This window comes from Cygnus olor, chromosome 18 (genome assembly GCF_009769625.2).
Source record: "Cygnus olor isolate bCygOlo1 chromosome 18, bCygOlo1.pri.v2, whole genome shotgun sequence".
Taxonomy (NCBI): Eukaryota; Metazoa; Chordata; class Aves; order Anseriformes; family Anatidae; genus Cygnus; species Cygnus olor.
The window spans coordinates 1,826,900-1,838,045 of NC_049186.1; the positions used below are offsets into that span (position 1 = coordinate 1,826,900).

The 11,146-nt window shown below is 60.8% G+C and overlaps 1 protein-coding gene across 1 annotated transcript; it reads right to left on the minus strand.

Moving 5' to 3' along the window:
• Positions 1 to 1,725: 1,725 nt before the first annotated feature.
• RNF222 (ring finger protein 222) lies at positions 1,726 to 4,914 on the minus strand. The gene is made up of 2 exons (XM_040530765.1): positions 4,729 to 4,914; positions 1,726 to 3,546 (listed from the first exon to the last, which is right to left on the minus strand). Exon 2 carries the CDS (start codon positions 3,517 to 3,519, stop codon positions 2,875 to 2,877), a length of 645 nt encoding a protein of 214 aa, XP_040386699.1. The 5' UTR covers positions 3,520 to 3,546; positions 4,729 to 4,914; the 3' UTR covers positions 1,726 to 2,874.
• Positions 4,915 to 11,146: the final 6,232 nt, after the last annotated feature.

Genomic DNA, 11,146 nt, shown 5'->3' on the forward strand with positions numbered 1-11,146 from the left:
AGGACACACGGACACACTTGCGCACACACTCTCCCAATGCCCCAAATGCCCACACTCTACCCCAGTCCAGCCCAAGCTGGGCTTTATTTCTTGCCACATGCTTGCAGAGCAGTCCCAGACCAGCATCAGAGCTCCTGGCATCCTGCCTCATCGCATGAGCCCTTCATCCTCATCGCACGGTCCTACACAGCCCCTGCCCACCAGGGATGTGTCCCCTCCTCCAGAGCTGCCTGGAGGACATGCCTCTGGCCCTTTTGTTAGCTGACCTTTAATTTTGTGTGCATGCATGCTGGCCTTCCTTGTCTGCAGGAGAGCCATTAGCTTCCTCCCAAATGCACTTAGAAAATAATTGCCCTAATGGGCTCCTGTCTTAGGCAGCTTGGGGTTGCTCATGAAAACCACAGCCTCTGGGCTGTGGCAGGGGACACGGCCCCAGTTTCACAAGGAGACAAGGGACGGGACATCCCAGCCCCCTCCAGCAATGAAAAGGGGAAAGGGGAAGGGGTTGGGATGGAGCCAGAGCCCCCAGGGCATCCCCAGGGATCTCCAGCAGCTCCCAGCCTGAATCGCAAACACCTGCGGCGTGCCAGCAGCCTGCAGCTGACAGTAACTCTGCAAGGAGATGCTGCCCGGAGAATTTGGACACGAGTGGGTGACTGACCGCCCACAGACCAGTGCTGGTGTCTGCTGGAGGAGATGGCAGGGGCAAGGCAGGACTACGCGAGTGTCCCCATGGCGGGTGATGAGCGGGGGGGCCGGGACAGTTGCAGAGAACACAGCCACCCGACGCATGGCCCCGAGCTGCCCCTGTCCCTGAAATGTTCAGGTCACCACAAGGAGCCGAAGCCCTGAGTGACTCAGCGCCGAGCTGGAAAAGGACTCAGAGCCCTGCGATGCCCTTGGTGGGGGTGAAGCTGCGCAGCGCCTGAGGGTCTGGTGTGAGGAGAACCAGACCTCCCCTGGGGACCTGCAGCCGGACAGGGCTCAGGAAGGTCTGGCTCCGGCCATCAGCACGAATAACGAGCAAACAGGATGCTGGCAGCTTCTCCATCTGCACAGGAAGGGGCTGGGATCACCCTCCCAGACGCACGCAGACCCCAGGACAAGCCCCGGCACCCAGGGGTGGCCCTGGTGAGGACGTGGGGCTGGGGGCACTCAGCTGGCCCCGAGCTGTGGGGGCCTCTGGGCTGCTGCGGTGGCTGCTGGTACAACTGGGTTGTACCTGGTTCGCTCGGGTGTGCTTGCTGCACGACTTCCCGGGGGGGCTCCGTGACCCTCGCCCACCAAGGCAGGGGCTGGAGGCGCAGGGTGCCACCACCCAGGGCTGCTTCTGCCACCACGCCAGCCCCGGCAGCCATCCCTGGCCAAGCAGTGCCACCCTGTGGCAACCTCCTGCCCGAAGGGGAGGGATGCCCCCAGACTCCCAGCCAAGGCCCACGGCACTGCCTGTCCCTGCTGATGGCACCTCTTGGTCCCCTCTTCCTGTTTTTCACCCTGACGCATCTCAGGATGTCCCTCTGCACCCCAGAGCTGCTGCTGAGGCTCTTTGCCACCCCCTTGCCAAGCATCCCCGAGACTCCAGCAACAGCAGCCAAAAGTGGGCTCCTCCACCCTTTCCCACCTCTGGGCAGCCCCTATAAAGGGGGTGGCTCCCTGGCACCCTCCAGTAATTCCCCTGACACATGGCGTCATAACGAGGGTAATTATTAAACGATGAGGCATGGGCGCGTTATTGTCAGGTAATTATTTGTTATGAAATAGGATTTCCATTCCGGTGCGGTGTCTCAAGCACTTTTTCCTCAGGTGATCTCCCAGTGCTTCGTGCGGGGGTCAGTGCGCAGGTGGAGAAACTGAGGCACGGGGGTGGATGAGTGATGTCCTGGCTCTGCCCAGAGGTGGGCCATGGGCTGCCTTGATCCTTTCCCATCAAGTAGCATTCCCAGCCCCAGGTCGGTTTTATTTGTCCCCCTGAAATGTCCTGGATGATCCCAAAGCTGTCTTGGTGGCACTCTGGCCACCTGACACCCAGCCAGGCAGTGGGAATCTCACTTAGGGAGCATGGGGACCAAGTGCCACCCTCCTGCCTGCCGCCACCTCCTGCGGGTGGCAGCGAGGGACATCCTGCTCCTGCTCCATAGGGGTCAGGCAGTCCGAAAGCACCGTGGTCCTTGGGGCGCATTCCAGAATGAGTGAGGCCAGCAGCACCCACGGGGCTGGGCACTGGGTCAGGAGGACAAAGGTGGTGGTGAGGGTGCAGAGGCAGCATTGGGGTGCCCAGCCACGGGGGGAGCGTGGCAGGAGGAAGTCCCCGTCACCGCTGGCAGCTCTGGCAGGGGGTGACCAGCAGCCCCCGCTCGCCCTTCCTTTAGACAGGGCACAGAAATTCCCAAATCTCAGCTGCACATCCCGGATGCCCACACCATGGGGAGCAGGGTGGGATTCCCAAACCTGCCCCTGGCACAGCCTAGACCTGGCTTCGCCCCCTGCCCTGCTGCCTGTCCCTGCACGTCCAGGGCAGAAGGGACACGGTGGCAGCAGGAACATGGCCCCCACCCTGGGGACCTGAGAGCAGGGCTGAGGGAGGGCACGGCTGGGTCTGCGTGGGCAGCGAGCTGGGTCCCTTCCTGCCCCATTGTGCCACTAAAATGCCAGAGAAACCCACTAGCAGGGCTTGAGAAGCCATGTTTTAGCCAAAATGCAAAAAAATCCAGCATGTGAGCACCCAGAGATCTTCGAAAACACCCAGAAGTCCCTGGCCAGATGGAAAAGCTTCCCCTGGAGCTGCTTCTGGGCTCCCTCCAGGGAGGTTTTCCAGGAGGCACCAGCCCCAGCATCAGAGGCAGCACTGCAGCAGCCGAGCCGGTCCCACCCCTGCTATGAGTCCCTCTTCACCAGCAGCAGCCAAGGGAGCACGGCCGCCAGCATGGCCACGGTCAGGATGAGGAGGACGGCCAGGGCGATGGGCGACTGACAGCACTTCACGCCCAGGGCCGAGCTGGAGGACACCGTGCTGTGTGTTTCGGCTAGGCTTCTCCTCCCCAGGGAGGAGCAGTCCGTGTCCACCAGCGGCATCCCGTGGCTGCTGATGACGAAGATGTGGGCTTCCCGTGCCAGCTCTCCCTGCGAGTCCCCTGGGCTGCTCCTCGTGCCGCGGCACCGGTCGAAGCTCTGCACCGGCATCACAAAGTGGCTGGGCACCACCAAGGTGTTGCTGGGCTCCAGTTTGGCCAGCTGGGACAAGGAGGAAGGTGACAGGGGCATTTCCAGCGTCAGCAGGTTGCTCGGCCAAAGAGCCTTCTTCTTGCTGAGGAAAGTCACGTAGCGGCAGACGGGGCAGATGATGCTGCTCTGCACCTGGCCATCCAGCTTGGCGGAGAGCAGGCACTTCACCAGGCAGTCATGGCAGAAGACGTGCCCGCAGCTGAGCCTGCGGTGCGTGTGCTCCAGCGGCTGGAACTTCTCGTAGCAGACGGGGCACTCGGCCGGGGGGGTCTCCTTGCTGGACGAGGTCTCCGACATCCCTGCTGGGCCCCGGGCACTTCCCAGCTGCGAGGAAAGATGCGGGGGGTTGATAAGGTTAATAAGGTCTGGGGTGCGATGGTTGGCATGCTCTCTCTCTCCTCCTCCTCCCTGCTCTCTTGCCCTTGCCCTCTCACAGATGTGGGAGTGGCAATGAGGCACGGTCCCCATGAGGCAGGGCATTTTCAGGGGCATTAAACCCCCTTGTTTGGAACTTGGTGCAGGAGAGGAATGATGGGAGGACCTCAGCTCTGGAGCCACCAGGAGCAACAAGCCCCAGCTGCAAAACTCCATGGGAAAAGGGAAAAGGTGCGAGCCCCTGGAAGGGGCTGCACCCACTGGCACCCTGCAGCAGGCAAAGCAAGCTTGGTGTGTGACACCAGTGCCTCTCTGTGCTCTGCTGTCAGCTCCAGAGCCATGGGAGGTGGGAAGACCCATCCCACAGAGAAACCTACCAAGGAAAGGAGATCCTCCCACCCCAGGGGACGTGGAGGAGCTGGGAGGATGGGCAGGTGGGGCAGGGGGGTGAAGAGGGAGCGTGTGGGGGCAGGCAGTGAGCCCCACAACAGGCTCCCTCCAAGGACGTCCCAGCCCGGTGGCCGGGCCACCGCTGGAGCACGGTGCAGGCTGCAAGCCCCAGGAGCGGCGTCTGCTGTTAGTCAGAGCGGGCAGGGCACAGCTCGGCCCTGACACCTCACCCGGCCCCTGCCCTGGCCTCGGGCACCAGGGAGTACGGGGCCACCACGGTCCTGAGCCCCCTGCATGGGCTGGGTCTGAAGGAAACCCATGTGCTTCTGAGGGCAGGGAGCATGGTGTCAGGGGAGGCAGAGGGAGAAAAGGTGAAGGAGGGATGCTCAGCTCCCTTCTCCTAGAGTGGTTCAGCAGCTGGAGCTCCATAAAGCAGGCAACCCTCCAGCCCCCCCCAGTGTTTTCAGACCCAACACAATCTGCACCCCCTTTTGCAAGCCTGAGTGCACCCATGGGTGTCCTCACAGATGTTTCTGGAGTTTTCGCCATCCCCCTAGCTGCAGGAGATGTGGGCATGGCAGCCCCTCTCAAAGCCCAGCACCGGGATGGCCACGCAGACACAAGAAGCCATCCCCTCCCTGCTCAAGGGGAGGAAGCCCCAACTCCTGCTCTGATTTAGGGACTTGATGCTCCCTAAAGAACCACAGGAGACCCTCACCCCGTGCCCCGGAGCCCCCCTACCTGCTGCAGGGCACCTGGGCAGGGTCTTCTCCATGCACTGCACCACTGTCCCCAGCGCCGAGCAGCAGCCGGGACGGGGACCGGGAAGCCTATAAAACACGGAGGTGGTGGCCGCGCGTTTCATGCAGGCACGTTACGTAAAAGCAGGAGCAGGGACAGGGCAGCTCCCGGGGAGTGAATGCGGAGGAACTCGTTCGGGTTTTAAAGCCCTGATCTTCACCAGGGAGTGGGTGAGGAGCCAGCGTCAGGCGTCGGAGGCAGGGATGGGCGGTACGGTCCTGCCTGCTTGCCTTTGTGTAATGTGATCAAACCCTGCTGGAACAGGGGGCGGAGGGGGTGCTGCCCCCCAGCCGCATTGCTGGCTGTTGATCCAAACCCCAGCATGGCTGGGGGCAGCCCCAAAAGCTCACAGCGGGGCAGGCACTCGAGCCACTGGCACCTCACGCCTGCCTGGAGGTTTCCAGCATCAGCTGCTGCAGATTTGGGGCAGGTGGGACCCCTGCATTTATCTGTGAGTCACAGCTTGGCCACATGAGGGCTGGAAACCCACGGAGAGAAGGTTTCCTGTGGTCCTGTCCCTTATCCTGGAGTGCTGTCTTTCCTCACCTGACCCCCAGGCAAGGAGCCGAGAGGCATCTTCCCTCCAAAGCCTCCCAAAACCTGTTTGCAGGCTGGATGGTTCCTGCCACCACCTCAATACTTCCCAGACTCCCCAGCCCAGGCGGTGGCCACGGGGTGGCCAACCTGGCTTCAAGGGACCCGAATGCCCTGGGGACCTGCAGTCTCCACCGTGGTTCAGGAGAAACCTGGACTACAAGCAGGGATCCTGCCTGGGGGCAGAGAGGCTCTGCACAACCATCCCTGGTCCTGCACCCCTCCAATCTCAGGAAGGTGCCCAAGGCTCTCCAGGAACTATGGGGCAAGCAGAAAAGGGGTGGATGAGCACATTAATGCACCCTTGGCACCCAAAAACTCATCGATGGATCCCCAGAGTCGCTGCAATGGGAGCAGGGACGGTTTCATGCCCTGGCAGGGCAGCGGGTGGCAGGCGTGGGCAGCGGTATCAGTCACCCGTGGGCGCAGCGGTTACAACACGGGGCTGGTTTCTGGAAGGAAAAGGGAGGGTGCAGCCTCACCGTGCCATGCCGTGCCATGGGACAGCTACCAAAATGCATCTGGCCTCTGCAGAGGGCACCTCTGGTGGGGGTCGTGCCCGGGGGACCTCTTTTGCCATGAAATCCCATCGCGAGCTGTAGGGAGATCTGGAACACATCATCCCCATCCACTCCGCTGCGCAGGTCAGGGACAGAGCCACTCCCCTCACTACCCCAAATTTCTCACGCTGGTGGAGGCTGAAAGCTCTCCAGACTGAGCCAGGGCTGGGGTCCCACTGGCACCTTCAGGGTGAGCACCCCCATCCTACCACCTCTCCCTGGGGCTGTTCGCACCCACCAGGGTGCTGCAGGGGAAGATGTGAACAGGGCAGTGCCCGTGGATGCAGGGTGGCCGCGCTGCCCCCACCTGCAGCTTCCCGGCTGGCACCGCGGCGGGGTGGAAATTCCTGCTTCCCATAGCTCGGATACTCTCCACCGTCGGAAACTATGAGCTCACGGAACTATACATAGGCACTGGAAAAACAAGTCTGCCTCCCTCGGCAGCTTTGGCCTCGCTGAAATCAAAGGGATTTTGGTGTATTGCGGCCCCGGCTTTGTCAGCAGTTTCGTCCTCTCCCGGTCACGGCCGTTCCCGGTGCCTTTGCCCCACTTCCACGCACGGCCACATCTCTGCTGGGTGACAGGGTTGGGTCTGACGGTGCCTGAACGACAAGAGGCCAGGTTTAGGGACAAAGCCAGGTCCAGGATCCCTTTTCCAGGTGAGGAGGTGGCTCCAGGCTCAGCTCCTGGCCCATGACCACAGCCAGAGCTGCTCTGCCCAGGACTGGCGGCTTCCCGCAGACCAGGGACGTTGCTGACCCAGGAGGGGACACAGCCCTGGCTGCGGGGTTGGGGTGGCTGGGGTCCCCTCCTTGCAACGGTGACAGATTTGGGGCAGAACTTTGCAGCTTTTAACAAGGAGGAAAGGATGCTGCAAGTCTTCCCCAGCATCACACAGACTTCCTACTCCCAACCACCAGGCAGACAGGAGGCACAAAGCTATCATGTGTAGCTACATAAAATTGCTTATCTTCAAAGCACACTTAAAGACAAAAGATTGATCTCTGTGTGTGTTTGGTGCCATAGGTCTCAGCATTTCCATGTCAAGTCCGTGCTGCAACTTCTAACCGATGGAACAGGGAAGTCTGCAATGATCCCAGGGATGTCCCTATCCATTTGCTCAGCTGGGGCCAGGATCCTGGTGAGAAAAATCCCAATTTATTCTTGGTGGCAAGATGCACACAGGGAGCTTTGCCGCTCAGCCAGGTGAAGTCTTCAGTTCGGGAAGGAGGAATCATTGTGCCCGCGTCTATAACTGGCAGCCAATTTGGGAAGTTTTACTCGACATCTTACTATGGTTTGTATTTCATGTTCAGATCTCGACCTGCAGATTTGAGGCTTTACGGGAGGTTCTGCTCAGCCCCTTCTCCTTCCACCTCTTCCCAGGCACCTCTCAAGCACAGCGGGTGGTTGGCACTGGTGAGAAGGAGCCGAGGGTAAGAGGGGAGAAGTAAACCTGCGTTTGACCTTAGCCTGCGGAGATGTCCCCAGCCTGAGGAGAGGCTCAGGGGAGCACGCCCGAGCCCCCAGAAGCAGCAGCAGGAGCCCTTCCTTCAGCGGCCTCCCGGGTGCTCTGTGCCTTGCCCAGGAGGTGGTGCTCTCGTATGTGCTTTGGCTGCCCCCCAAAAACCGGTCCCGGGTGCGCGGAGCAGCCCCGAGCCCGCACCTCCGGAGCGGCGGGGCCCGGAGCTGGCGGTGCCACGGCTGGGGTGCGGCCCCCGGGGGGGTAGGACGTGAGCACCCTCCTGCAGCGAGAGATCTGGGTCCGGCCCTTCGGAGTGAGAAATGCCTGTCAGCACCGAGGAACAGCCGGAGCCTCCCCAAGCCCCTCTCCGATTCCTCTTTTCCCACCAGGGTGAGGATCTGCTGAGCAGGTGCTGCCTGCTTCGCTTTCCTTTTTACCTTTTTGCTTTCCTTTTTTCCCTTTTACCTGTGGTACCCGGGCATTGCAGCCCCAGCCTGCCCTGAGCCGGGTGCAATCCCTCAGAGCCCTGCTCTGACACCAAACATCGGCTCTTGTCCCAGCCGGCCCATGCAGAGCCACATGGCCCCGTGGTACACAGGGTTTTTCCAAACCTGGAAGGGCAACTGTGGTCTCCAGGGGCTCCTTGAAGGCTTTTTTTTTCCCCTGAGCTGCACAGACCCCGTCTTTAGTCCCCATCCCAAAGACAGTCCCAACCCCATGGGGACTGGGGGAGTGTCAGGGCTGTGCCAGCTTCCACTGCACACCTGGGTTTGGTCCCTGCTTTGCAGGGCGGGCTTGGCCCACCTGTGCCACCATTTGCCCCAAAAGCCAGATGCAAATACGTTTTGATGAATTATTTGCTACTGCAAACAGATGCAAGAGTGCCAGAAGCTGGCTTTCCCTGGGCCCAGTTCTCAGAGCAAGGCACGAATGGGGTGTCAGGATCTGGCCCACATCCCCTCTGCCTCCCCATCTCTCCAGCATCCCTTCCCTGCCCCGGTCCCACCTCACCTCCCATCCCAGCCCCCTGGGGAGATGGTTAAGGGGATGGGGTGCCGCTGCAATGCTAATCCACAGCATCTCCTGCATAATACAGAAGCCACACAGCTTTCAAGCGAGCAGGCAGACACTCTTGGGGAGAAGGCGGCGTTTGCTCAGCCGGGGCTGGCAGCCGCCTCTAGCCCTCCGGAGTGGTCAGGGCAGAGGGGCTTGGGCATCCTGCAAGCACAAGGATGGGCAAATCCTGGGAACAGGGCTGGGGCGGGGAGCAGCATGCTGAACCTGTTGTCAAATCCTCTGGCTCAACGTGGCCAGCAAAGGTGGATTTTCCCCTTGCTTCTGGCATGGGAGGCTTGAATGGGGCCATTGCAGGAGTCTGGGATGCAACCGGGGTTTGAACCCTCATCCCTTGCACGCCAGCTGCTGGCACAGGTAGGAGCGAGTGTGGTAGAGAGCCAAGCGAAGTGACAAGGTGCTGGGGACAACCCGGCTCAAATGCTCACCCCTTTTTCGCTGGCAGTTTCTTTGAGCCATATTTTTGAGGACAAGGCACAGAAACCCTGCAATGTTAGCAGAACAGGCTGCTGGAGTTTGCATTTTGGGGTCCTGTACCAAAATGAGTTATTCTCTGCATTTTTGGCTGCCAGACTGCTGCGGTTTGCTGTTTTCCTCCCAGCCCCAGCTCCTGGAGGGCTAGGGTTGCAGCGGGGCAGTTTAACAGGAGCCAGAACAGGTCAGCCTCCAGCTGCTGCTGCAACACACGTCTCGGAGCAGCACAAGGAAAAACAGGCTCAATAAAAGGAGAATTCGATATTCACTTATGGCGGTGCTCACGATCTGGGTTACTTTAATGATTTTTCCTGGGGTTTATGACCACACAGTGCTGCAAACGGAGCGCGTGCGTGCAGAGCTGCTCTGCCAACCAGGGCTGCCTGGCAGCCTGCCCACCGGACACCCAGGGGGCTGTCGAGATGCAATGCTCGGCTCAAAGGGCATCCTCCCCACCCTGCCGTGCCTGGGTTTATGCACCCAAAACAAGGTGCCCAGCAAGGGAAGGGTGACCTGAGCACCCCTGGCCAGGGCTGAGCTCTGGAGACATTTCCCGCATCTCCCGGACCATCCCACCCAGGGACCCCCAGGAAGATGGGTGCAGAAAGATGTGGGGTGCACAAGGGGTAACCCCTGCACCCAGTGAGCAGCAGGGCAATAATCAAGAAAAAATCATCACTGGGGGGCGACTGTGCGTTCAGTAGGCAGGCAGAGCTGTGAACAGCTTTTTTTTAAGAATTGCTGGCAAAGTCTGTCAAAAGAAACAATTGAGCAAATATCGCCCAGCGCCAAAAGCAGCACTCAGATTAGCCAGTAAAAATAGCAGCTTTACTGAAAAAAAGCCTCTGTGTGGATGTACGCAACCAGCTCAGGGCGGGGGGGCTTTGAGTAAAGGGAGGATAAATTAAGTGTCTCTGCCTTTGTCCCATGTCCCTCCCATGTCCCTCCCAGCCCCATCCCTGCTCCCTTCCCCAGCCCATCCCATCCCTCCCAGTCCCTGCCTCCTCGCCCGTCCCCTCCCGCTGCCCCTGCTGGGGGTGCACCGCCCCATCCCCACCAGAGCCACCTCCTGCCTGCCTGGTGCCCAGATCCATTTGTTGATGGCTTCAGATGGCCACGATTCAACCCACCGGGTTACAAGGATGAAACGCTGCCGCAGCTCTTGGTGTGGCATTTGGATGGGGACGACCACAGAGCTCCCGAGGGCTCCGGGTACAACGAGCTGCTGGTTCTCAGCCCACATCCCCACGGGTAAACGTTCCCAGCTCCACAGCCACAAGCACGTTTCGCTGGTGCCACCCAGCACAGCCCAGGGCAGGCACCCCGTCCTGGCTTCTCCTTCTCCCAAAGCCTCCTTCGCCCTAAGGCCCTGCAGAACCCAGCCCTCCCCCGGCCGCTTTTGCTCTATAAGGAATGGGAAATTCCTTACGCTGGGAAATAGATCGGTGCTGGTGGTAGCATGGAGGCACGGGAGATGTAGGGGAGATGCTGACGGCCCCGTGTGCCCCACTGGGGGCCTGTCCCTGCTATGGGCTGCTCCCAGCTCTGCCCCCTTGGCCCCTCTGCCCCCCAGCCTGGATGCTCCTGTCTGGACAAGCCACTCCTCCCCAAATCCAGTCCCTGGGGCTCCTTGTGCCTTTGACAGTATCTCTCAGAGGGAACGCCTGGGAGTAAAAGCACGGTAGCTCTTAAAGGGTGCGTTGTGCCCAGCCACCCTTGGAAAACAGCGGGCCCCCGACCTGCCCCAGCACTCAATGCGGGCACCCAAATTGCCCCAGGGCTCAAGGACGGGCACCCAACCTGCTTTGGAGATGAATGGGGGGCACCCAACTTGCTTCAGAGCCTGATGGGCCCCAACCTGCTCCAAACCCCTCCCAGCCCACAAACAACCACCAGGGGCCTGCACCCACCCTGTGCCCCCTGCGTCTGGGGCTGCCCCCATCCATGGGGCTCCCTGAGCTGTGCCCTAACCCTTGCAAACCTACACCCCGTCCCGCCCCGCATCCCCCTGCTCATCCACTGCCATAATGACCTCCCCACATGGGCTGCCCCCATGGGACATCGCCGGCATCCCCACGCCCGGACCGTGGGACAGCCGTGGCTCCTGCCCCCCTCCGTGAGAGGCCGCCTTTACTCCAGCACATCACGTCTCTCGTCTCCCTTTTCTCTCGGCCGCCTTTCAGGCGAGGGG

Bases quoted from the DNA above. Each gene is read 5' to 3' on its own strand.
- RNF222 (XM_040530765.1), bottom strand. From the start codon at position 3,519: ATGTCGGAGACCTCGTCCAGCAAGGAGACCCCCCCGGCCGAGTGCCCC.